This window comes from Rhamphochromis sp. 'chilingali', assembly GCF_963969265.1.
Source record: "Rhamphochromis sp. 'chilingali' genome assembly, chromosome: 18".
NCBI classification, from domain to species: domain Eukaryota; kingdom Metazoa; phylum Chordata; class Actinopteri; order Cichliformes; family Cichlidae; genus Rhamphochromis; species Rhamphochromis sp. 'chilingali'.
In genome coordinates, this window is record NC_137945.1 from 4,528,768 (window position 1) to 4,555,419 (window position 26,652).

Sequence of the window (26,652 nt, forward strand, 5' to 3'; positions counted from 1 at the left end):
AAAAACATTTCTTTAATAAAAAAAATTAATTGAGAGCAACAAGCAGACAAAAAGCCAACAAACGACAAATCTCATCTCAGTTGACATAAGCTAAATACTGCATCTTTTCACAATAAAACGCTCCTGAGGTTCACGTTCTGTGAAATTATTTTTTATTCAAATGACAGGTGTAGTGTAAACATACATTTATGCTTTGCACTTAAATGCTGTAAAAACTACAAAGATAAATATAAAGTAGACATTTGGCTGCATTCACATAAAAAAGGTTGTTTCCCATTTTAAAAACAGCTTTTAACAGCCTGTTTACGGAGGCCTCGTGTGACACCTGGAGCTCGACTGGCTCATTCCTCCATCACCTCAGCAAACAGGACTAGCTGCCTCTGCTACTGGTCAAGCATCTTCTGATGCAAGCTGTGTTTCTAACTTTAGTCTGTAGCACCATGTTGGTGAAAGATGACAGGAGACGAGCTGTTGGCATCCCCACAGCAGGTGAAGCCAAAGTAGGCAGCTTTTGAAAAAAAATTTCTTCTTTCGGTTAGATGTTAATCAGGTAGAGTTCATAATATTTTCCTCCATCCAGCAGCTGCTCGTGACTGTTTGTGCACATTTTTACAGCAATAATAATGCATGTTATCAAAAATGGCTTTAAATCTAATGAAAACATATTTATCTTGCAGCCAAACCCAACTACAGCAACCAGATGTTCTTTCTTTACTGATGTTGGGTTTTTTAAACGTTCATGCACATTTTTCTGCTGTTTTCTATGTGTAGTCCCATTGTGGAGCACTATTAATCTGAATTTGATCGTCTAGAAAAATGTATTTGTGGATGAGGGTTATTGAGTCTGGGCTGTGTCGTGTATTTTAACATTTTTATATTGAAGGCACAAACGAGCATCAAGAAACAAAGAGACACAAAACAGGTTGTCAGAGGTAATACAATAAAACACAGTCAGTAGGTGACTGTGGTAACGGTTATTTAACATCAGTGAAAGACAAAACAACAACAATATCAACAAAAACGATGCATGTTTCCTCCCTTTTTTCCATCTGTAAGTCAAATTTTCAGGTTATTATCAAACTTGAAATTACAGTTCAGGTTGGGCTCAGACTCGAAACACTGAGAAAATTATAAACTGACAACAAAAACACTTTGAACTCTAACCATAAACTGAAATTATGACTTACTAATGTGGAAAACAAGTTTTTTCAGTGGCAGGAACAAGCTTCCACACACCCAGCTTTTGGCATTTATAACAGGTGGGCCCTGTTAAATACTGCAGCACTGTGAGCACATTTCTGCTACTACTACTGTTTTCTTTCTTATTATGTTTACATTTAACTCTTATTGCAAAAATAAATTTACTCTGGTGGGAGAGTGCAGATAATTTTTTGCTTTAACAGTAAAAAAACAGTGAAAGTGAAAGTACAGATGCAGTGGCCTGGGTTCAAGTCTGACCTGTGGCCGTTTGTTGTGTGTCTCTCTGCTTTCTGTCTGTCTTCACTATTCAATAAAGGCAAAAAATTTAAAAGTACAGATACTGGTGTTTCTGATAAACTGATACTGGTGTTTGTAAACTTTGTGTATTGTAGTGCTCTGCAGAGTTCACAGCACCACAGGACAGTCCACCTTAACGGAGCTGAGACAGGTGACCTGGTTATGTCAGTTTTGAACCACGCTACATACAAGATGTGTGACGGGCTGATTTGGTATTTTAAGTTTATTTTAGTTTGTTATCCCAGCAAAGTCACCTGACATAAGATAAGATAAGATAACCTTTATTAGTCCCACGCGTGGGAAATTTGTTTAAAGTTAAAGGTTCTGTCAGATCAGATTTTTGTTTTTAAAAGGCCGCAGACCATGAAATAAGTAAACATTTATCAGCCATCATTATCACAGAGCTAAATGCAAACAACAGCAACAAACACGTTCTATAAAATCACATCTCTAATCATCGCATCATCTGTCTACTGTCACCCAGTCGTCCTGAGACCTGCAGCTGTTCCTGGGCGGGATTTGAATGATGCCACCAATCAGGAAGAGAGTGAGTCACTAAGGCACCGGAGTTACTGGGCGGGATTTGTGCAGCTAATACTTTATTTATTGACAAATATAGTCATATATGTTGGTGGGAGATAGGCCAAGATAAACAGTGTTCGGGGACCCCGCCCCTCCCTGAGCCTGGTTCTGCTGGAGGTTTCTTCCTGTTAAAAGTAAGTTTTTCTTCCCACTGTCACCAAAGCGCTTGCTCATAGGGGGTCATCTGATCGTTGGGGTTTTTCTCTGTTCTCTTTGTATTATTGTAGGGTCTTTACCTTACAATATAAAACACCATGAGGCAACTGTTGTTGCGATTTGGTGTTATATAAATAAAATTGATTTGAATATTCTTTTGAAGAAATGTACAAACGGTGGATTTGATCCCAGACTGGATTTCCAAAGAGGGTTAACGGAGGAGCTTTAAAAAGGATCCCAGTGTATCGCAGCCTGTGTAGAAGGTTTGGTTTCTGAAAACGGTGCAGTCCACTCTGCAGCGCTGACAATCATCTACACTTCCTCTCACTCTTCTGTCAGTCGCTGCTGGATGAATGTCTACGTCCCAACAATATGGCCACAATCAGAGCGTCTCTGCACACGAGGACATACGTTCACTTACGCATCGGTGACTCCCACCTGAAAAGAGAAACAATTGAGGTGATAAGTTAGTGTTTACAGAGACTCACGCAGTCAGCTGTCAGTCACTGATGCAGCACATGAGCAGCATAGCAGCTTCCTCAGCGCTCATGTTTCCTTAAGCATGCTGAGTTCAAAGACTTGCATGCTTGTATTACAGAGGGGTTGCTACCTTACAACATAAAATGCCTTGAGGCGACTGATGTTATGATTTGATGCGACATAAATAAATTTGAATTCAGTGGATTCAAGTCTTTTTTTTTCTCAGCAGATTTCACTCAAGTCCAATAAATTTAATGTTGAATATTTAGAAAAGTGCCCTGAAGGCCATAGAATCTATAAAGGGGAGATCATGAGGAGGGGACTTCTATGACAGGCTGATTGGTGAGGCTGAAGCAGATTAATAACAACCTCCTACTGACCTGAACGTCTCCAGTCTGTAGTCTGGATTCTTCTGAAGAATAATCAGTTCTGTCACGTCATAATTCTTCAAGTTGTTGTTGCTCATGTCCAGCTCTCTCAAATGGGAGGGGTTCGACTTCAACGCTAAGACCAGAGGATGGCAGCTGTACCTCGTCAATCTGCATTCCCACAGGCTGAATAAAAAATAAAACAGGTTTAGAAAAACAAGCTCCCACTTCACAAAGTTAGGTGTTTGATAATAATGTGTTCAGAGAAGAAGAAAATTTAACATAGAGAAGTTCAGAAAACTGCAACGCAAAAACAAAAAAATAAAGGCAAATAGATGCAGTGATTCAAACTGAGGAAGTGGAAAAGAAAAATGATGACTGACTTTAGAATCTCCAGCCTACAGTCTGGACTGCCCAGAAAATCACACAGGTAGTGCACACCATCATCCTTCAGCTTGTTGTTTCTAGATAGGTTCAGCTCCCTCAGATGGGAGGGGTTGGACTTGAGAGCAGAGACCAGTAAACTACAACTGTAGGATGACAATCTGCAGATCCTCAACCTAAATGAAAAATAAAGATCACTTAAATAACATTTTTACAATCAAATCCTATTTTAGGTTTTAAGTGTGTTAACATTTCCTAATCCTGCAAACCACCATCAACTGAAAAGCAGGAAACCAGAATAGAATAACACTCTAACCTCAGAGCCTCCAGTCGACAATCTGGACTCTCCAGAAAAACACAAAGCAGCTCCACTCCTGAATCGTGCAGCTTATTGTCACTCAGGTCGAGCTCTCTCAGATGGGAGGGGTTGGACATGAGCGCACGGACCAGAGAATCACAGCTGGTCTCTGACAACCTGCATGAACTCAAACTGGACACAGAACAAAACAGTTTAAGCTCCTAGTTGAGAACATTTAGTGTTCACAATCTCAAACCTTTTATTAAACAGGCCTGAGAGTCAAACTATGTTATTGATGAGCTTGGATTTGGCTCGATCTTCAGCAGGAAAAGACGAGTTCAGACTCTTTGTAGATTCAAATAAGCATCTATAGTCATTAGCGTTAGTCATAAACATATTGAGATATTAGATATTAAATTATATGTTTGTGAAAATCTGATCACTGAACACTTGGGGGAAGAATTATTATTATTTTTTGAATTTAAAGTATGAACTGACTTCAGAAACTCTAGTTTACAGTTGTGACTTTTGAGTCCACCAGTCAGCAGCTTCATTCCTGAGTCCTTCAGGTAGTTTCCACTCAGGTCCAGATGTACCAGGTGGGAGGGTCTGGACTTCAGGGCTGAGGCCACGACTTCACAGTGAGTATCTGAGAGCTCACAGCCAGGGAGTCTGTCACACACATCAATACACATACAACAAAATGTGTTACAATACATTTATAGACCCCATACAGTCCGCAGTCTGCTACACATCAGATTCCCCAAAGATATCGAGAGGCCATCTTTTTCAGGAAAATGTTATTGTCCACTGCGTTTAATGTGACTTTGGGCTTCATCCTCCTGAGGCCGCATTTGTTGGCCGATTGCGTCACAGCGATGTGACGAAGGCTGTCTAAAGTCGTAGACTCCGACAAATGAGGCCGACAAATCCGTCCTCCTTTTCCCCAGATTTGAAGGATGGGTTGGGTGTATCCTTTGTGGCCCACCATATCCCAGAATTCATAGTGCAGCCCAGCCAATCCCAATTTCCAACAATGGTGGCCGTTACTAAGTTTTATTATTAGTCTTTCTGGGTCACAAAATAAACTTTTAAGATATTTTCAGATGAGAATGTAGCTGTGTAAACTTCAAATATCTGCTCAGTTTTTTAAGATATCACATATTTGTAAAAGTGCGACGTTTTCAGAGACATCTGTTACCCACCAGCTCGATAGCTAGCCGGGGTTCAAGGCTCACTAGAGCTGGCGAGAACAGCAAACTCGTTTTCAAACCCAGTGCGGTCTTTCGCTACTCAGGTTAAACATAAGTCACTTAGATAATTTAAAAATGTTATTGTTTGGCTTTTTTCAGTGTTTTATTTGTTCGTGAGTTAATTGGTTTGGCTGAGATTAAAGTTCGCTCACTTCTGGCCTACCCGGCCTTCGAAGGACCCGGCCCACGTAGACTGCAAAGGCCGGGTCCTCAGGAGGATGCAGCCCATGAATTTGGACACAGCTTTTGTCTACTTTTTATGGAGTTGAACTTACTGAACATACTGCCGTTAGTTTCATATCGGTACCAAATGATACACTGGTAGAGTCAAATACTACGTTTGACTCCAAAAGAAATTTCCACCTGGACTTACCGAGCCTTTCTGCAGTTTCTCACAGCTGGGATCAATCTCAGTCGTCCCTCCAGTGATGTCTTGTACCTCTTCAAGTCAAGCTCCTCCAGAACCTCCTCTGACATCTGCAGCATGTAGGCCAGAGCTGAGCAGTGGATCTCAGAGAGCTCCTTCTCTGATCTGTTTTCTGACCTCAGGAACTCTTGGATCTCCTGAGATACCGAGAGGTCATTCATCTCTATCAGGCAGTGGAAGATGTTGATGCTTCTGTCGGGGGCGATTTTTGTTTTCTTCTCCTTGAGGCTGTTAACGGTTCTCTGGATGATTTCTGGAGTGATCTCTGCCTTGCCCAGCAGACTTCCTAAGATTTTCTGGTTGGATTCCAGAGTGAGGCCATGAAGGAAACGAACAAACAGATCCAAGTGGCCATTTTTACTTTTGAGGGACTTGTCCATGACTCTGCTCAGAAAGACATCCAGAGATGTGTCACTGTTTGTGTTGTCCCACTTTGTCCCTGGGAATTGCTTCAACACCTCTATGTCCTTGTTAGTGTAACAGTGAAACATGTAGACGCCAGCCAGAAACTCCTGGATGCTCAGATGAACAAAGCAGTAGACTGGTTTCTCGAAGATCACACACTCTCTTTTGAAGATTTCTGTACAAACCCCTGAATACACCAAGGCCTCATCGGGATCCAGACCACACTTCTCCAGGTCTTCTTGGTAGAACATGATGCTTCCGTTCTCCAAATGTTTGTATGCCAGCCTTCCCAGCTTCAGAAGAACCTCCCGATCAGCCTCTGCTACCTCCTCTGCCATCTCTTGTCCCTCATGATATTTGTGCTTCTTTCTCTTCATCTGAACAAGAAGGAAGTGTGAGTACATATCCGTCAGGGTCTTGGGCAGCTCTTCCCTCTGCTCTGTAGTCAACATGTCTTCAAGGACTGTAGCGGTGATCCAGCAGAAGACTGGGATTCTACACATGATGTGGAGGCTCCTAGATGACTTGATGTGGGAGATGACTCTACTGGACCGTTCTTCATCACTCAGTCTCTTCCTGAAGTACTCCTCCTTCTGCTCATCCGTGAATCCACGTACTTCTGTGACCCTGTCGACACATCTAGAAGGGATCAGATTGGCTGCTGCAGGTCTGGAAGTTATCCAGATGAGAGCCGAGCGAAGCAGACTCCCCTCGATGAGGTTTGTCAGCAGCTCACAGACTGATGACTTCTGTGTGACGTCTGATATAACCTTTGTTATGGTGAAATCCAGTGAAAGTCTGCTTTCATCCAGGCCATCAAAGATGAGCAAAAGTTTGCAGAGATCCAGGTTCTCCGCTGTGACCTTCTCTAATGTTGGATGGAAAACGTGGAGCAGATCCAGAAGACTGTACTGCTCATCTCGTATCAGGTTCAGCTCTCTGAATGAGAGCAGAACCACCACATTAATGTCTTGGTTTTCCAAGCCCTCTGCCCAGTCCAGAGTGAACTTCTGAACCGAGAAGGTCTTCCCAACTCCAGCGATGCCATTTGTCAGAACGACTCGGATATCTGTTTGTTGGTCAGGTAAGGCTTTAAAGATCTCATGGCACTTGATTGGAGTGTCCTGGTGGGTGTTCTTGGAAGGTGTCTCAAGCTGCCTCACCTCATGCTGCGTGTTCACATCTTCAGGCCGCCCCTCCGTGATGTAGAGCTCAGTGTAGATCCTGTTGAGGAGGGTTCCTTCGGTTTCATGAGTTCCTTCAGTCACACGTTCACATTTCCTCTTCAGTATGAGCTTATGATGATCTAAAACCTCCTGCAAACCACCATCAACTGAAAAGAAGGAAAACACAATATAAGAAAACTCTTAAATGTCTGAACAAGAAGATAAACTCCAGTTTTCAGAAATGAATCTACCAGCAAATAGATGTTCAGTCTTACTTGGTATCAAGCTGCTCGGACTGGCTGTCTGGACTCCAGCTGTGGTTCCTGAGTGGTGCCAGGAGGGCAGCTTTGATGAAGCAGACCAGTCCCTGCATGAAGTGAAGCACTGTCTGCAGAAGTGTCATAAATATCAAAGTTTAATAACATGCTGGCTTACAGAAAAATATCATTATTGAATCATATTTAAATACAACACCTCTGTTGTATTTCTGCTTTAACAGAATCACACATGTAAATGAGGTAATGATTAGTAAAGTCATCCATGTGCCCTAATGCTAATACCCTCACCGACAGCTTTATGTTATTGGTTTTGATTTGGCAGGATTATTGAAAGAAAATCAAAAACTATTGTACAGTCTGACCAATCACTGACGCTATGGTCCCTGCTACAGAGCAGAGGAACCCTCTGGCTTTTTATCAGTGCACCGGAGCACAGCTGCAATAGTGCATCTGTGCATGGGTAACTTCCACATCTGTTAAAGCACCATTAATGCTGGATAGTAGCTTTTAGGACAATATATGCTGCAGCTGAGACAACAAGTTTTTAAAAAGGCCAAACTACAGTTTGTATACCGACAGGACGACTAAGCTTTAGCAAAAGACTAGTAGACCAAACTAAAAAGTCAGAATGTATCAGGAGAAAAGTTACATTCAGGCCTTTATGTCTTGGAGACATAAGTGAATTGCATCCTGCTTCGTGTATACAATAACAATGAAAATAATGTTTTCACAGGACATTTGAAAATCTAAGTGCACCCTTACTGCTTCCATAGCGATTAGGAGGGTACGTATCATCCAGGGACTTCCAAACAAATGCCCTTCATTGAATAATCAAATGTGAACATCTCTATAAAAGTAAAAGCTTAGACAGTTTGCTAATACGATTGGACAATGGACAAATAAATGTCAACAGCTCTGTGTTGTAATTAACATTAACAACTATTTAGAGAAGATGTGGTCTCTTACTCTGTGTGTGAGGGTCCGGGTTGATTCCTTAAGTCTGGAGGGGCATCTCTGGATATGTCACTCTTCATAGACAGCCAGTCGGATACTGAAGATGCCACTCTGTGTCTGTGCTGCCCACCTCTGGAAACACAAAGATAATAAACTGGAACCTTCCTGTTTTATATTAGATGCACAAAGAACTGCAAGAACTCCTTTATTCATGAGTTTATGTTGATGCTCGTTAAACAAGTTCATCACTGAAGCTTTGCTGTGTTCATAGGAATGCATTCTAAGTTTTCTTCCTGCTTCAACATGAGTCACCTTCACCTCTGTTTACAGCACAAACTGAGTCTTACTCTGTGTGTGAGGGTCCAGGTTGATTCCTTAAGTCTGGAGGGGCTTCTATGGAAATGTCACTCATCATGGACAACCAGTCGGATCCTGGAGACGCCGCTCTCTGTCTGTGCACGAATGTAGAATAAATCACAAATTGCTCTTATTGTGTCAGAATCAGATTAAAAGGACTAAAGCAGCGGTCCCCAACCCCCGGGCCAGGGACCGGTACCAGTCCGTGAGTCATTTGGTCTCGGGCTGCGAGAGTTGAGGCTCGGGTGTGAAATTTATGGTTTTCAGTGGTTTTATCGCCATTTGTTATCGTTTTTATGGGTTACTTGGTTTCCCTGGGTCTTTTCCTGTGTCTTATGAAAAAATCTTCGGTTTTTTTGGTACCAGTACTGGTTTCATTTTGTTGTATTTATCCGTGACACCTTAAAGGCCGGTCCGTGAAAATATTGTCAACATAAACATGCCTGACTGCACAGGTCACAGAGAGATCATTTTTAAGACAGGTAGGATCTCAGCCACGATAAAAAAAATTCTGTAACTCCAATAAAATGTTCTAGCCTATGCAATAAAATACAGGGATCCATAGTGTCAAAGGCAGCCTTAGATCATTAAAGTAATAAAAGTAAAGTGCGATCATTGTCTGCATTAGGGTTGCCAACTCCCTGAAAAATAAATAAGGGACACCTCGTGGCCAGGGCCGGGCGACCCAGTTGTCTTCACCCTTCCCAGTGTGGTAGCTCTTTTTTTGTGTGTGAAATTATTTTTTTAACCATTTGACTTGAATTTGATTTAAGTAGATGTGTATTCTTTGTGATATGAACACATGTGAAACAAATGATCATTTAGCCATTTATTTTTAGCTCAAAATGACAACATTAACACATAAAACAGGTCTCTTTCTTAAACAGAAGCCTGTCATGCTTAACTTTTGAGAATATAAGTAAATCTTTCTTTAAAAGAACTCTGTCCTGCTTAACTTAAAATAATAGAAAACAATAGAAAGAAAAACATTCTTGTAACAGTGCACATTTAGTGCATTTAGTACAATTGGCTTCAGCTGAGGTATTATTTCAGCTTTTCTAATGCTAATCAGCTGCTCCTGTTTGTAAACCCGCTTGTTCCCATGATTACGCATCTTAACTCATCATCATTATTCATCTATGTATTACTTTTATGTATTAGTCATCTATTTGTAATCATCTATCCTTGCAGTTGTTTATTACACAAAATAAATTATATTATCACACTTCTGGCCACATAGCGCTGATATTCACTGCACATGCCCATATTAACTTTTTCCAGCCAGGTGTTTTCCTTTTCCCATTCTTCCCTTTCTCTGAGGGGAATAAACATTGCTGCTCTAATGCTGGGCTCACACTGTGCAGTTTTAGGCCCATTTTGAGCCGATTTTTGAGTGATCTTCATCGTGCATCGTGTAGTATACGTGGGGTAACTTTGGAAAGCTCATCCGAGCCTTTTCGATGTGGCATCACAAAATTATCACGACCACAACAACAGTGAAAATAGTGGGATTTACATTGCTGCTCAATCACAGCTGCCTGATCAATGTTTTTCATTAGCAATTTAGCAAAGTTGATGGTGGTGGTGTGTCTGTGTGAGTGTAATGCTGGGCTTACACTGTGCGATTTTTGGCCCATTTTGAACCGATTTTTGAGTCGTGCGACCGATTTGGCGATCGGACCGATTTTGGCCTTCATCGTGCGTCGTGTAGTATACGTGGGGTAACGAGACGCGATTAACACCTCACGACCAGCTCCCGATCATCAATCGCTCGTGAGGGTCTCACCACAGCCGCTCACACTGCTCACGCGCAAACACGTAAACGTCGGTGAAAAAGACGTGCAGCGCGGCTGTGCAGCATGTGATCTGGACACAAGCGATGGAGGCACAACTTGTAGAACTTTGGAAAGCTCATCCGAGCCTTTTCGATGTGGCCTCACAAAATTATCACGACCACAACAACCGTGAAAATAGTTGGATTTACATTGCTGCTCAATCACAGCTGCCTGATCAATGTTTTTCATTAGCAATTTAGCAAAGTTGATGGTGGTGGTGTGTGTGTGTGAGTGAAAGACAGAGAGAGCGAGCGACAGATTTTCTGTTATAACCTTCATGTTATGGAGGCACAGTGTGAGCACTCAGGTCGCATCAGAGCATCGGGCGGTATAGTGTGAGACCTGCATCGTGACCTGCAAACTTCTAACCCCTGCGAGTCAATCGTGCAGTTTGAGCAGGAGCTGAATAACGCGACTGAAAAAATCGCACAGTGTCTGCCCAGCTTTAGGTTTACTGTCGTCCGAGACTTGCACCGCAGTGTCGGCGTTTGTTCCCCTGTTGGCCATGCTTCTTGTTGTGGTCATCTGTTGTCTTCCGGTATTTTCTCCGCAAGCGACCTTTCCTCGACCAATGAGATGAGCGGTAATCTGAATTGTCATACTCGAATTGTCATAAGTGTGCTGTCAGCTCATTGGTCACAAAGCAGGAGAGGGGCTGGGAATTATGTTTTCAAACAAAGCGTTAATTCCATTAACATTTATAGACTACTTTTGATTCTCACTGTATTACGGGACAAAGTGCGTCCCTTATTAGCTCAATACGGGACGTGTACTTTTGTTTCTAAATACGGGACGATTCCGTATTTTAAGGGACGGTTGGCAACCCTAGTCTGCATTCACCAACAGTGTCCAAGGACACTGGACCACTGCTACACTACGGTCAAGGACGGCTACAAGGCACAATCCCGCCCCCCGTTTGGCAAATCTGATCACGCCGCCATCTTCCTCATGCCAAAATACAAACAAAGGCTAAAACAGGAAGTTCCGGTTCAGAGGAAGGTCGCGCGCTGGACGGATCAATCGGTGGCCGCGTTACAGGACGCACTCGATGACGCAGACTGGGGCATGTTCAGAAACAGCTCCGACGATGACGTCAACGTGTTTACGGAAGCGGTTGTGGGATTCATCGGGAAACTAGTGGATGATACCGTGGAGACAAAGACTATCACAACGTTTCCCAACCAGAAGCCGTGGGTGGATAAAACCATCCGCAACGCTCTGAGATCCCGCACCGCTGCCTACAACACGGGACTCACGACGGGGGACATGGACCCGTACAAAGCCGCGTCATATAACGTGCGGAGGGCGGTGAAAGAGGCGAAGCAGCGCTACGGGAGGAAACTAGAGTCACAACTCCAACAGAGTGACTCTAGGAGCCTGTGGCGGGGACTAAGGACAATAACGGACTATAAAGCACCAACAACCGGTATGACGAACGCGGCCGTGACTCTGGCAGACGAGCTGAACACTTTCTATGCTCGCTTCGAGGCTGCAGCTAAGGTCTCCAACAATGCTAGTGTTAGCGGCGCTAACGGCTGCAGACAGGAAGATACTGCCAGCACCGGAAACGTGCTCGTCATCTCCGAGCATGAAGTAAGGAGAGCCTTCAAGAGAGTGAACACCAGGAAAGCAGCAGGACCAGACGGCATCCCAGGTCGTATCCTAAGAGACTGCACATACCAGCTAGCTCCTGTGTTCACTGAGATATTCAACATCTCTTTATCTCAGTCGGTGATCCCCACATGCTTCAAAGAGTCCATCATTGTTCCTGTCCCGAAGAAACCCCACCCTGCTTCTCTCAATGACTATCGCCCTGTAGCCCTCACCTCAGTAGTGATGAAGTGCTTTGAACGCCTGGTCAGAGACTTCATCATTTCTTCACTACCAGACACACTGGACCCACTACAGTTTGCTTACCGTCCAAATCGTTCCACAGACGATGCCATCTCTCATCTCCTCCACACATCACTCACTCACTTGGACACTAGAAGGGGGAATTATGTTAAAATGCTCTTCATAGACTACAGCTCTGCATTTAACACCATAATTCCCTCCACACTCACCACCAAGCTGGAGCATCTGGGACTCAGCTCATCTATGTGTCAGTGGATCTCCAACTTCCTAACTGGCAGACCACAGGCAGTAAGGATGGGCGGACATGTCTCAGCCTCCACCACTCTCAGCACTGGAGCCCCCCAGGGGTGTGTTCTGAGCCCCCTGCTGTACTCTCTGTACACATATGACTGTGTGGCCACTACCAGCTCCACCACCATCATCAAGTTTGCTGACGACACCGTCGTGGTGGGCCTGATCTCTGATAACAACGAGACGGCCTACCTGAAGGAGATTAGGAATCTGGAGAACTGGTGCCAGAGGAACAACCTCCTTCTAAACGTCAGTAAGACAAAGGAGCTGATAGTGGACTTCAGCACTAAGCAGGAGAGGAACTACCAGACCCCCGTCATCAACGAGTGCCCAGTGGAGAGAGTGGACAGCTTCAAATACCTCGGAGTTCACATCACGCAGGACCTGTCATGGTCCTGTCACATCAACACCGTGGTGAAAAAGGCCCGACAGCGTCTCTACCACCTCAGACGCTTGAGAGACTTCCAACTGCCCTCCAAGGTGCTCAGGAACTTTTACTCGTGCACCATAGAGAGCATCCTGACGGGAAACATCTTAACCTGGTTCGGGAACAGCACCATGCAGGACAGACGAGCTCTACAGAGGGTTGTGCGGTCAGCTGAGCGCACCATCCGCTCCGAGCTCCCTGACCTGCACTCAATCTACAGCAGGCGGTGCTGGACCAAGGCCAGGAAGATGGTGAAGGACCTCAGCCATCCCAACAACAGACTGTTCTCTCTGTTGAGGTCAGGAAAGCGATTCCGCTCCCTGAAGACCAACACAGAGAGACTGAGGAGGAGCTTCTTCCCGCAGGCGATACGGTCTCTCAATCACACCACCACACAGTACTGACCCACACATATGGTTCTTACACACACACTGGACTTTCTGGACTTTGGTTTTGCACAACACTGGTCACTATATTCTTCATTTCCAGTTAATACTTGTACAGCTGCTGTTATTGTGTATATATTTATTTATATTTAGATTTCTTCATACATTCTTATATAGTTCTATATTGTGTATTGTGTATTTTGTTGTACAGTTATTTTATTTTCAACTTTAATTTATATATTTATCTTATTCCTTCCCAGTTAAATTTACCCTTCATTCTAATTTGTGTTGTACAGTTATTTCATTTTTAACCTTAATTTATATTTTATTCCTTCCTAGTTAAATTTACCCTTTTTAATTTTTCATATTTATTTCCTATCTTATTCATAGCCTTTTCCTTTTTTGCTTTCTTTAGGTCACGAGCAGTTGTCCAAGCATTTCACTACATATCGTACTGTGTATGACTGTGTACGTGACAAATAAAAATTTGAATTTGAGATCGTTTACCACTTTGATTAAGGCCGTTTCTGTGGAGTGATTTGGTCTAAAAACAGACTGAAATGGCTCAAACAGATTGTTTGTTGACAGATGCTCAGCAGGCTGCTTAAAAACAACTTTTTCAAAGACCTTAGGCAAAAAAAAGGTGTGAGGTGGGTCTATAGCTCGCACCAACAGCTCTAAAACTGTGTCAAATATAAATCAGCTCAATCCCCTTTACACTACAGTACAAGGACAACATCCTCAAACCAGTAAATAACTCCTCATTTTGAATTTTATCTCAGTTTGGGCGCTGACCAGATGTGTCTGCAGCCACGTGAACAGAAAAACAGGAGAAAGAAGGTTTTTATTTCAAGTGAGTATCTGATTGAACGTATGTGTAGTTTCTCAGTCATCCAGGTCATGGTAGTTTAGGAGCTTGAAGAGAAGGCAACAGGACTTCTTTACTTTTTTTTATGGAGATGTTTCACCTCTGATCCAAGAGGCTTCTTCAGTTCTGCAGCATATGCAGTTTTTTAAGGGTTTATAAGGTGTAAAGTATCAGGTCTAATACAGATCCCAGAAAACCTCCAGTGTGTGTGTGAGGAAAACTCCTCATTTACATGAACAAATGTAATCTATCAGACAGATATAACTCAAATATAATATAAATATATATCTAATATAATCAATAAAAAGTTTCCTGGAATAGAGAGATATATGTGAACTAATAGTTCTGCTTTAAAAAACATTCTTCGCTCTGAAAGCTGACCATCAGGTCTGTTCTCAGAAGAAGTGGTCTCTTACTCTGTGTGTGAGGGTCCGGGTTGATTCCTTAAGTCTGGAGGGGCTTCTATGGAAATGTCAGTCTTCATGGAGAAATAATCGGATCCTGGAGACGCCGCTCTCTGTCTGTGCACGAATGTAGAATAAATCACAAATTGCTCTTATTGTGTCAGAATCTGATTAACTGGACTAAAGTTCAGGATTTCTTTAGTACAACTCGAATGTTGATTTAATAATTCATAACTAATAAGAAAGCGTTGTTCTTCGGTCTGAAAGTTAACCATCAGGTCTGTTCTCAGAAGAAGTGGTCTCTTACTTTGTGTGTGAGGGTCCGGGTTGATTGCTGAAGTTTAGAGGGTCTTTCCTGGAGGAGTCACTCTTCATAGACAAACAGTCGGATCCTGAAGACTCTGCTCTGTGTCTGTGCTGCCCACCTCTGGAAACACAAAGATAATAAACTGGAACCTTCCTGTTTTTATATTAGATGCACACAGAACTGCAAGAACTCCTTTATTCATGAGTTTATGTTGATGCTCGTTAAACAAGTTCATCACTGAAGCTTTGCTGTGTTCATAGGAATGCATTCTTAGTTTTCTTCCTGCTTCAGCATGAGTCACCTTCACCTCTGTTTACAGCACAAACTGAGTCTTACTCTGTGTGTGAGGGTCCAGGTTGATTCCTTAAGTCTGGAGGGGCTTCTATGGAAATGTCACTCATCATGGACAAACAGTCGGATCCTGGAGACGCCGCTCTCTGTCTGTGCACGAATGTAGAATAAATCACAAATTGTAAAATGTAAATTTAAAAAAGTGGAATGACTTACAAATCTCTCTCATTTTCTTTTTAAATTCATAGTAGAACACAGTAGAAGGATAAACATGGCCCTGTGGCAACTTTAGAGTCACGTTGCTGCTGTCAAATGAAGAATTAGCTCTTTTTTTTTTTTTTTACAGATTGTAGCTTTCTTCAGTTTAAACATCTGATGTGTTTTATATAATTTGTTGTGAACAGTCGGTGATCTATGGAGGGCCTCGAGTGTCAGTCAAAGAATTTAATTTTAATCTGTCTACAACCTAAAGTGATTTCCACGTCTCCTCGTCACGCTACTTGGACCTGAGTTAATGTTAATGGATCAAGTTTAAGGCTGAGCCGCAGTGTAAAGTTCAAAGGACTCTAACATGCAGATGTTACATTAAGGACAGCGCAGAGCAGCGGTGCAGCATTTCTCTCTTGGCTGATATTCAGCATCCGTGCTGGTTTCTGCTCTTATATAATCAGCCGCTCCTCTGGTAATGTCTCTGACCGGGCAGTCAGTCGATCCACTCTGGGGGAAATGATGGCAAACACCACCTTTCGTGTGAGCCTGAATTAAAGGGATGCAACCAGAATGTTTTTCATACTTGTGGCCATATGGGGGCAACTAAAAATATTGGGGTGGCACACTTAACACAGAATTTCCAGTTTTAATATGCTGTCAAATTTAGGTTAATTGAAAAATATGGCAAAAAAGAGGCAGAAAATAATTTTGTGCAAAGTTAATTTCCTGCTGTTGAAGTCGACGTCAATGCCCCTCCCGGGTGCAGCAGCATGAGCATTGGGCGAAAACCGGGTCTTACTTTAGATCCCAGGCTCCGGGTCTGGGGTGGTTTCTCTTCAGAGGCCGGCAGCTTCGGTCCTCTTCTTCCGCCAAATCACTCATGTTCCCTCAGTCTGAGAGTGAAAGACGGACACGTGTCAGGTTCGGGAGTGAAACAGCTTTTTGAATCCTCCGCCTGATGAAAAGCTCCGTCTTTGCTTCCCTGCTTCACCCACGGAGACACCCTGACAGCAGAATAACGATCATTATGCTGAGATCACCCTGCTTCGCTCCTTCTGCTCCTCTGTCGGCTCCAAAATGGAGTCCAGCACTTTCACTTTCACTTCTCCCCCCGTGGAGCTGCTCCTCCTCTCTCCAGTTTCTGGAAATGACTGCATCTGCCAATTTAATACCTCAAACACGAATATTTAATAACAATCCTCCAAAATCGGACTAATAACATGAAACATGAGGAGGGACTCTCAGCTTAGCAGTGGTTTAGGGAAACTCAGAGCACAGTGTGAGCAGTGAGGGGGGTTGATTTAAACATGGTGTAGTTATTAATGCAATCTGAGGTGATGGAGATGTTGATCTGGTATCGTTTTGTTCTGTGGGCAGCAGCTCTGACATCTGCAGGTGGCTGCTGCTTTAACTACGGACCCGTTGATCTGCCACCATCAGCACCATCGAAACCTCACACTGGACTCCAGGCACCTTGGCTTCTCCTTTCCTCTTCCAGGCTCCAGATAAGGGGTGTCAAACATAAGGCCCAGGGGCCAGAATCAGCCTGGTAAAGACCCCGGTAGAGCCCAGTGGACAGCTTTGGAAAATGTGAAGGATGGTGTAAAGTTCTGGAGTTTCAAATGTAGTATATAAGCTTATTTTAACACTTCCCCCATGGCCATGCTTACTACACATAGTAATTTAGTAGCAGATAAACAATAAAATGACATAAAAGTTCAATTTTTTCACTTTCTACTAAAGAAATTTCAGTTTAAAATAAGTTAAAACAAATAATAACAAACCCTTGTTAACAAATACTTCCTGTTTTATAACTACAGTACTATACTTAGAGTCCGAGCACCAGATTTTTATTCTATTTTAAACATGTATTTCTTACAGTTTAATCCCAAAGAGTCGTGCTGACAGATTTGTTCACCGCGCAGAGAAACTGATGTGTGCTGCTGAGACTGGATGTTTCATCATAAGACTCACAGAAAGAAGAGTTTCACAGGTTGGCCTCACAGTGTTAGAAGTTTGACATCCCTGCACTCGGAGCTTCGTCTTACTAATGATACGCAAAATTCACTTTCATCTGAAGACAGGACTTTGGACCTCCGAGCAACAGTTGAGGTCTTGGCTCATGACCGGTTTGACATCAGGACTGCGACAGCTGTGCATGGTGGCGATGTCGTCCTCAGTCCACTCCATCTGAAGCTCTCCAAAGTCTTTGAGCTGTGAGGTGGGCAGAACGATCCGGACATCCACGGTATCGACAGAACACACAGTGGAATCGGCATCAGAGCCATACTTTGCTTCTGCCCTCTAAGTCCAGCATGTAGCCCCCTGAATTGTGTTAAATAAAGTAAAAACGTTCCTCAAACGTGCACTATTATTATCCTGCAGCACATTGAACCAACAGGAGCTGACCCAGCGGCTTCAAAGGCACATTTACATTCCAGCTCTGCAACAAACTAACAGGCGCTTTTTGCTGTGCCAAAGTAAAAACCACACTGATTTTATGGCCATTAAAAAGTGTTCCCAGGGATTAGCTGTCAGCTGTGTGTGGATGCAGGAGATGCCACTTCCTGCTCTGCAGTATCATTTTTAGGTTATTATGCTTTCACATTTAAAGTCAAGTGTCCAGAGTCTCTGGTGTCAGTTGTAACAACGTGAAAGTGAGAACTTTTTTTTTTTTAGAAAGGAATGAGGTAACAGCTTCAGGGAGATCAAAGCACGACACTCTTTGACTGATTATTGTTTTTATTGTTTTTAATAGAAAGTCCAGCTCTCGCCGCAGGTACAAAAACTGAGAGCTGGCGTAGCAGCAGGGCTGACTGCGTCTCCGACAGGATCAAATCAGAGAAGGAGAGGAAGAGGAGCGAGGATGAAGAGAGAAGAAAGAAAGCTATGCCTCTGGTCATAAAGGGGGAAAACAAAATCAGCGTTTCATGTTTCATCATCCCAGAGCTGTACATGGATAGACGAGGAAGAGATCAACACTTACATATATATATATTCAATAATTATATATAAAACATAAAGAAAATCTGCATTTTATCCCTTTTTCTCACAGACACCCAGACGACCACAGAGAGGAAGCAGTTTCTAATCATTGACCCGCAGAAGCAAGAAGCTCAGTGGCTGTGGAAGATCATCTCCACCAGGAAACGATGAACAAAGACCGGCCACGATTTCAAAAAAGGTTCCCGACGGAGTAAAAAATGTCTCACTGAGTTAAAAATATCAAATTAATTCAGAGATAAAAGTCTTAAAATGTCATAACAGAGATGAAAAGTTCATTTCAAAGATTTGTGTTTGAGTTTAAAATAAGCTTTTTAATGAAAAATGACTTTTTAATGTACGATGAATACAGATGTGTATTTTAAAAACAACTTCTCTTATAATTTGATTTGTTTTTTGGGAATGTGTCATTTTCCACTTTTGTTTTTCAAAATCTGACTTTACCTTTTAATATTTCACATTTTCATCTCTAAACTGTTATGTTGAAACTTTGTCTCACTATTATGTTTTATAAAATCTGGACTCCTTATATCATAGTTTCATCTTTAACACGTGACTCTGCTGTTTAAAAGCTTTTTAATGTCACTTTCCAGCATTTTGATCTAAAAACTTCATTAGTGACAGTTTACTTCTACATTTCCAGTTTCTACTTTAAAACTGGACTTTTTCTCATAATTTAGAATTTTTTAATTGGAGCCTCAATCTGAACATAAATGATTTACACCATTAAGCGACTTAAACATGATTTTTGTTTTTCTTCTGCTGGTGGAAAACGAGCTCACACAGTCTGAGTCCGGCGCTTTTTGCTTTATGTGACGCTCGCTTGTTTGCAGCAGAGGCGCACGCAGAGAGGGCGGAGCGTAATGGCCCTGAATGCCGACCACTGCGGACACGAGGAAGCTTCGGAGGAGTTTAACAGGCCGTAACAACGTCTGGCAGCGACGTCGGTGCTCGTATCGATCCAGGATGTAAAATCAGCTGTGATGATGATGAAGGACTTGAAGTCCAACATTGACACAATCAATCAGATATTTGTTCTTGGAAGTGTTTCATTAGGGCCTAACCCCAAAGACCTTCAGTTTAACGAGATATTAAATGTAGAAAAGATGGACATGTTTGTATTTTAGTGGCTGGAACTGATTCTTTTCACAAAGATCGTCCACAAGTTTCAGTGAACTGACCCTTTCACTGATTTCTCCACCACTGGACCTCCGACTGCACGCCCAACGTGGTTTGCCGGTAGTTTCGACTCCTGCTGGAATGTTTTTAAAAGTGTTTTTTTCGTCAGATTTTTAAAGGGTTCGCTGACACAAAAACAGGAAACGCACCAGACGCCAGCTCACCTGGCAGAAACAGCGCCACAGCAGTCGAGACAGAAGAGTTTGACTCCAGAAAAACACGTCGAAAAGTAAATGTAAGACTTCTAAATCATAAAATAAACATCAGCAAAGATGAAAACAAGGATTCAGGTTTTGGAGTTTCCATATCAGGTCTGATAAACACCTCTCTGTGCCTCGCTCGCCTTCTTCCACTCACACTTCTGTGCTTTGTTTTTAATATTTGTATGTACACCCCCTCCTCGTGGACGTATAAAAATGCATTGTCTTGATTCATAGAAACCTGAGTTGCTCGACATGTTCTGTATTTACAGTTCTGCTGCACGTAAGGAGGAGATCAGCCGGCTCATACAGACGTCGCGTGACCATCGGTGGAGGCGAGAAACGCCTTTTTCCCCTGTCAGCCTCATTTACAGGCAGGCAACACGTCATTTTAGTTTGTGTTTGTGAAGGAAGAAGGAGAAAACTCAGAGTTAAAGCTGCTTCTGTGGCCTCTTCTTCTGCTTTAAATTTACTGGCACATCCTAAAACTGCACAAGAGAAGCCAGAGAGGAGCTTTAAAGCAGAGGTGCTCGGCCCTGCTGCACAAACACCTGACTTTACTGATGTTTCAGGGTTTTATCAGCAGCTCTCTGATCACGCTCAGAAGCTCAGATAAAGTTAATTATTTGGATATTTTACATTTCTATTTAAGCTTTAGTGCTAAAATTTGAAATCCCAGCTGCTGATAGGCTCAAGCTTTGCCTCCAGTCTCCTGAGGAGGAGGAGGGAGCACCGCCCTTCATCACATTAAGATCTTTAAAAACCAGATTAAAGAGTAAAATAACAGGACAATAGTGTTAAATATCAGACCAGAGTGTCCAGGAGACGTTATACTGATGACAAACTACTCTGGGAGGAGTGTTTCAGAAGCACAGCCCTCCCGTGGCCACCAGGGGGCAGCAAAAGCTCAACATGTGCAGCTTAAAATTGATGCTGGACAAAAAAAATACTGTTACAAAGACAGAGTGGCTCTTTCTGCTGCAAGTGTTGTTTCCACACTTGCATCACTCTTCCGTGATTTCCTGGATCTCTGTTTGTTCAAAGAATAAATCCGATCATGTTTTTCCTGCTGTCAACAAATCCCAACAAACTGATTCTAGTATCTTATCATAGGATTTATTGGCAGTAAGAAAAAACATCTGGAGGTGTCGTTACGTTTGCTGACCGGATGATCGAACGAGCCCACCGTCAAACACTCTGGACTAGAACACGGCTCAGATGTTTGTTCTTTGCTTTGTTGTTGCACATTAAAGATAAAATACTGGAAAGCGGGTTTCGGTTTGTCCGACAACAACAACACAGGCTGCAGACGGCTGCAGCAGGTTACTGAAGGTTAAATAAAATCGATTTCATTCACTTTTCTTAAAGAAAAGGCAAATTTATGAGAACAGCGTTTGTGCCACTGTGTGTGACGTGATTACAGAGCATGGATATGCGTTATGTTTTCGTCTGGGGCCACACGAAGCCAATAAAAGTGAAGATTTAATGAAATTTTTGTTTTTCAAAATGTGGAATTTTTTCAGATTAACTGGAGAGGTGTTTTCTTTTTTTCTGGTAAATTTGCCATTTTTTCTTACTAATCTTCACATTTTCTTCCCTCATAAAATTATTTATTTATTTTTCTAATAAATTTGCAAAACTCTTTTTCAGATAAACTGGAATTCTTCCCATCAACATTTGCTGTTTCATTTCTCTTAATTTTGTCATTTTCTACTCATAAATTTAGGACTTTAAGCTAAAAAGACTTTTGCTCTGTAATTTGACCTTCAGTGACCCCAACACGCTGCTTTAGCTTTTTGGATTTTAAAACCATTTTGAGGCTGAGGCTGCTCCGCCCGTCGGGCTGAATGTCCCACCGTCTGTCCTTTTCTGCAGACGCCGTCGTCTCTCAGGCTACTTGAGGCTTAGATGCAGGATCTACAGCTACGCAGACCCATGACCACAGTATGATAACAAAGACTCTAGCTCTTTAAATGCATACCTTACATTACTTTGTTCCTATGATTTCCCCCGTCTGGAGTAAATAAATACAGTACTTTTATCTTCCTGACGCGCACTCGCCCTCTGGGCCTGCGAGCTAGCGCTGATTGTCCAAAGCAAAAAGAGAAGAGAAACGTAGGGCTCGCCCTTTAAGGTTTTCTCGACAGCTGAGTCCGGCTGCTGAACAGTGATGCTAAAGCTGAGACTCTACGGTAAGACAGCAGAAGAGATCCAATCAGAAGAGCCCGCAGAGGTGAAGGAGAGATCGAGGAGGGAGGGGGGCGGCCTCTGTGCTCCTATTTGGCGTTAGCGGTTCCCAGGTCCATCAGTAGTCTGTCCCGCCGGACCGAAGTGAGGGAGAGGGACGGTCCGGCGGAGGTCAGATCGAGGTCAGAGTTGACGGGAGGAGGAAGAAAAGAAGGAGGCGGAGGAGAAAGAGGAGGTCACAGAGCGGTGGAAGTGATCTTCTTCAACCCCCGCCGCTGGGCCAGAGTGGAGCAGCCCACAGGCTCTAGGACCGGGGGGACATTCCTGTTAAGGGCAGAGTAGGTGGCCGCCATTGCACCCTGTAGGAGGAGCCAGAATACAAACTGATTAATCAATCAACCACTGACGGATGATGGAGATGGATGGATGGATGGATGGATGGATGGATGGTTACCTTGACGAGGAGTGGTGCGTCCTGTCTGTTGAGGGTGTATTTGGGTAGCTGGTCTCTGTGCGTCACCCACGGGTGTCTGAGGACCTGCCCCGCTGTCAGCCGCTGGTGGGGGTCGACGTGCAGCATCTTAGACACCAGGTCCTAAAGGGTCAGAGGTTACAACTGAACTCCGGGTCACCGTGGCGATCACAGAGAGACGGTGAGCGGCTCACTTCAATCGGAGCTACTTTTCTGTGTGTTTGTTAGGAAACAGGCCTCACCTTAGCTTCAGTTGAGACAGAGTTCCAGTATCCTCCGCTGAGAGAGAACTTCCCGCTGCCGATCCGAGCCAAAATTTCCTCCGGGGTGTCCTCTGGACCGTTAGCAAATGGAGTGAAACTGGAAGGACAGAGCAAAGGGGCTGATATGCAGGAAGTGTAAGACCTGCAAACAGGCACCAAAACTATGAAAGAACAGGCATTAACTTCACACAGACAGTGTAAACACATCAATTATTTCAATGTGAGATCATCACTCGTTGCCTTGACGACATTTGTTTCATAAGGAATTTCATTTTGCCTTCTCAGTGAGTCCTTTCAGACCGCGGCTCATCAGGAAATACCACCAGCTCACCATCAACCAGCTGTGGTTAGCAAACCGCCTGATGACCATGAACCATCATTGTTGGCGTTTCTTTTACTTTTTGTAACAAAGAAGCATCTTTGACAAACTGATGTCAGGTAAAGAAAAAGTAAGAAGTTTCTTTTGTTAAATTAAGTTTCTTAGAAGCGAAGAGTAAAGTCTCTGTTACCCTGTTAGCATCGTGTAGAGCAGGACTCCGAGACTCCAGATGTCACAGGCTGCGTCATAACCCTGCTTCTTCAACACCTGCCAGGACAGAAAACACCAGCTTCAAGCAAAAGTAACGTCCTGCCTTCTCCTTTCTCTGCAACAAAAAGAGCGTCAGCACCCTCCAAATGATCAAGATTACACCTCTCACACATATATTTATATTCCCTACACTTGGCAGCTGTATAATCAGGGCTGCCTGAACATGCTTTGTCTCTGAAGGACTGTTTGGTTCAGGCTTAGTTACACAGCGATGACGCACAGGTGCAAACAGGTGCAGACAGCAAAAGAATCACTGTTAAGTGTTCATATGGAGAGTCGTGTAAAAAAAAAAGGAAGAAGCCGTCAAAAGAATCTATTTGATCTCATTAATTTTATGGAGCAGGAAGCTAGCTAACAAATATTTTATACACTGTGGATCTTGCATGTTGTCATGTGACGTCCAGACTTCCTGAACCACAAAACAACCTGAGTATTTTGGATTCAGCGCATCTTCTTCTGCTCGTTTAATCTGACGACCTTCTTGATGCTAAATTGTGAAGCATTTGAGTTTTTGTTAAAGGGCGCCTCCGTGATGACACGGTGAATTTCGATGTTTCGCTACAGCAGAAGAAGTTTAACCAAACCTGTGACGAGAGTCCAGGCGCCTTCGTGCCAATACTGACTGAGAGACACAGCGCCACCTGGTGGCAACAGGAAATCAGCATTTTGCAGCATTTGCATTGTCCATCAGTATTTTGATGACTGAGTGTCAGTATTTCAGCTTTAATCGCAAAACTCTGATACTGTAACAGCTCTAAGAGAAACAATAGACTGGCTGGTGTTGTGCACAGGTGATTATTCCTCAGGTAAACAGGTTAGTTTGCATGTAGCAGCAGATAAGTTGATAAATATTTAGAGATCTTTCAGTTGAACAGTGTCAGCAGAAACAGTCGATCGTTTTTGAACACTTGTTCAGTTTTTAGAGGACAACAGCTGACTGTGAGGAAGACGCAGGAGTGTCAAAACATTAGTCTGTTCACACAACCGAAGGCTGTGAATTAATCAGCGCGCTCCGGTCCCGTCTGTCCTCGGAAAGCTTGCTGTCCTCGAGCTGAGGGGCACCTGACGGAGCTGCACTTTGATGGGAGACTTTTGACTTTTCTTTTGTTCAACGTTTGTTTTAAATGTGTTAAATAACGGCATCAGACAAAATATGGGAAGGAATTCTGAACCTCACGAAAGTGAAAGTTTAAGTAAAAAGATGCTAAAATGGCAAATCTGTGGTGTCCTACAGAGCACGCACGATGATGACAGGAAATAAAGCAAAATGGTGAAAAAATAAAGGAAGGAGGAACCCCGACGTACCTCGGGGGCGACGAAGTTGGCGGTGTAACACGGCGTCATGAGCAGGCCGTTCTCCGCTCTCAGCTGCTTGGCGAAGCCAAAGTCGCAGATCCTGATGGACTCGGCGTTCCCGCTCTCGTCCACATACAGGATGTTACTGGGCTTCAGGTCTCTGTGCACCACCTGCAAACCCAGCAGGGCGACAGAGTCACGGAGGTCGACTACATCAGCTTTCTCTCTCTTCACCTCGAACGCATGTCTGCTGGATCGCAGCTATTATACAAATTTGACTAAACCTACTGAAGACATGGACAGAAAGAGCTTTGCTACCACATCAAAGGATTAGTAACCATTTATTACTTTACTGCCATTCTTTATTTGTACTTTTTGATTGTTGCATGATGGAAAAATGGGCTTATTTCATATTTAAATCAGTTTCTTCTGTCGTGCAGTGGACACTGCACGCTCGTATGTTAGCAGCTTGTCACAGCCTGCTTTATCCTCCTCTTTAGCTCTAACGGGGCTTTAATTTACTGGATTAACATCATTTTGTATCAAATGGGACTTAAAGTGACCAAGTCCCAACTCATAAAGAACCTTTTTAATTTGATACAGCGGCTCTCATCTCATCTGTCACAGCCGAACAGCAGCACATCTCCACAGAAAGACGAGCTCGAACATTTTGTGTCCATCTCTTTGTTTTACCGCTGCTCCTAAAGGCCTCTGGAGAAACGCACCCCTTGCACATGCAGGTACTCCACGGTCTTGGTGATGGTGTAGAGAACAGCGCTGGCTTCCCGCTCAGAGAAAAACTTCTGACGGAGGATTTTGTCCAGCAGCTCGCCTCCCTTCATCAGCTCCGTCACCAGGAACACCGACCGGCCGTCGTCATACACCTACGACACGAAAATAAACCGACCCACACGTAAGTCGGCAGCGATTTAGTCACAGAAATCGCCTGTGAATTTATTTATTCAGCTCTTAAAATTAAAAGCAAAAACAAAAATGCGGAACTAGACGTTTATAAGTGCCTCCAACACCTGCTGCAGAATCACCGGCATGCAGGTGTTCACTGCTGTTTCAAGTGGAAAACCATCAATTTAGATGAAACCATCATTAGTTACTGGATCAAATGCAAGCGGGGGCATTTTCACCCAGCAGCATCATCAGGACGATATTTTTAACTCTAATTAGCAGTGAGTCACAGAAAAAATGAAATCATTAGCATCACAGCAAGCAAATTATTATTTTTGTTTGTCCGACAGCGACTTGGAAAAGCTCGCCGGATATTCAGGTCGAGCCCAGGGGTGGGAAAGTGACCCTGGATGAGTCACGCGGCAGCTTCACTCCATGTTAACACAGGCTGAGGGTGATTTTCACAATAAGAGTTTAAAGTTAAACTCTTGTACTTAACCTGTGCAACTTTAACCAAAATGTTCACCAGCAGGGGGCAGCTTGTCCTAACAGCTTACAGGTGACTCACTGCTCCACCTTCTGGTACAAACTGGCATTGCATGAACTTACAGCCCAGCCTAGATTCATTACAGGTGTTTCTTCACATCTGCTGATTGCGTAAAGAAATCCTGCACGGCTTCAAACTATTCTTGAACACAGGACGACACACTGAGCACCTTTAAATCATCGTTGGTGTCACGATAGCAACAACACTGATGCTTTGTGTTCCTATAACTGATGTGATGCTTAATATCAAATGTTGGTGTAGACGTGGTTCTTTAAGTATGAAACAATATATTTATAAATATGTCAGGATACCTTTGGGCTTGATGGGGGAGCTGCACTTGTTAAATAACGTTAAATAAGAAAATAACCATGAGACTGAAGAGCCTGGTTAAGTTTAGCAGCAGATTTAGAGCAATTCAAAACTCTGCTGGGAGTGACTCACGTCTTTGAGGGTGATGATGTTGGGGTGCTGCCCGTATCTCAGCAGGATCTCCACCTCCTCCGTCGGGTCTCTCTTGGACTTGTTGATAATCTGC

General features: G+C 43.3%; 2 protein-coding genes across 5 annotated transcripts in view; both read right to left on the bottom strand.

The window, feature by feature from the left end:
• Positions 1-21: 21 nt before the first annotated feature.
• Positions 22-16,551, bottom strand: LOC308385498 (NLR family CARD domain-containing protein 3-like). Of its 4 annotated transcripts, XM_080864451.1 has the most exons (13): positions 16,278-16,551; positions 15,314-15,418; positions 14,978-15,097; positions 14,683-14,787; positions 8,596-8,700; positions 8,261-8,380; positions 7,292-7,404; positions 5,392-7,183; positions 4,264-4,437; positions 3,784-3,957; positions 3,467-3,643; positions 3,096-3,269; positions 23-2,673 (listed from the first exon to the last, which is right to left on the bottom strand). In XM_080864451.1, exons 1-13 carry the CDS (start codon positions 16,358-16,360, stop codon positions 2,649-2,651), a joined length of 3,267 nt encoding a protein of 1,088 aa, XP_080720577.1. In that variant the 5' UTR covers positions 16,361-16,551; the 3' UTR covers positions 23-2,648. The 4 variants fall into 4 exon arrangements, with proteins under 4 accessions (XP_080720578.1, XP_080720577.1, XP_080720579.1 ...); XM_080864452.1 differs by lacking the exon at positions 8,596-8,700 and having other exon boundaries at positions 22-2,673; XM_080864453.1 differs by lacking the exons at positions 14,683-14,787; positions 14,978-15,097; positions 15,314-15,418.
• Positions 16,552-18,211: 1,660 nt separating this feature from the next.
• Positions 18,212-26,652, bottom strand: part of rps6ka3b (ribosomal protein S6 kinase, polypeptide 3b) — a 67,084-nt gene continuing 58,643 nt past the window's right edge. Inside the window, exons 16-22 of the mRNA XM_080864322.1 lie at positions 26,559-26,648; positions 25,393-25,551; positions 24,677-24,838; positions 23,292-23,368; positions 22,762-22,879; positions 22,502-22,642; positions 18,212-22,406 (exon numbers count right to left, since the gene is read on the bottom strand). Coding sequence (XP_080720448.1) covers positions 22,284-22,406; positions 22,502-22,642; positions 22,762-22,879; positions 23,292-23,368; positions 24,677-24,838; positions 25,393-25,551; positions 26,559-26,648 — 870 coding nt within the window. The 3' untranslated portion in view covers positions 18,212-22,283. The remainder of the gene's footprint in view (positions 22,407-22,501; positions 22,643-22,761; positions 22,880-23,291; positions 23,369-24,676; positions 24,839-25,392; positions 25,552-26,558; positions 26,649-26,652) is intronic.

Bases quoted from the DNA above. Each gene is read 5' to 3' on its own strand.
- LOC308385498 (XM_080864451.1), bottom strand. From the start codon at position 16,360: ATGAGTGATTTGGCGGAAGAAGAGGACCGAAGCTGCCGGCCTCTGAAG. The intron at 7,405-8,260 runs GTAAGAGACCAC...ACACTTCTGCAG, and splicing joins CCCGGACCCTCACACACAGA to ACAGTGCTTCACTTCATGCA. The intron at 2,674-3,095 runs GTCAGTAGGAGG...TTCTCTTTTCAG, and splicing joins TACAGACTGGAGACGTTCAG to GTGGGAGTCACCGATGCGTA.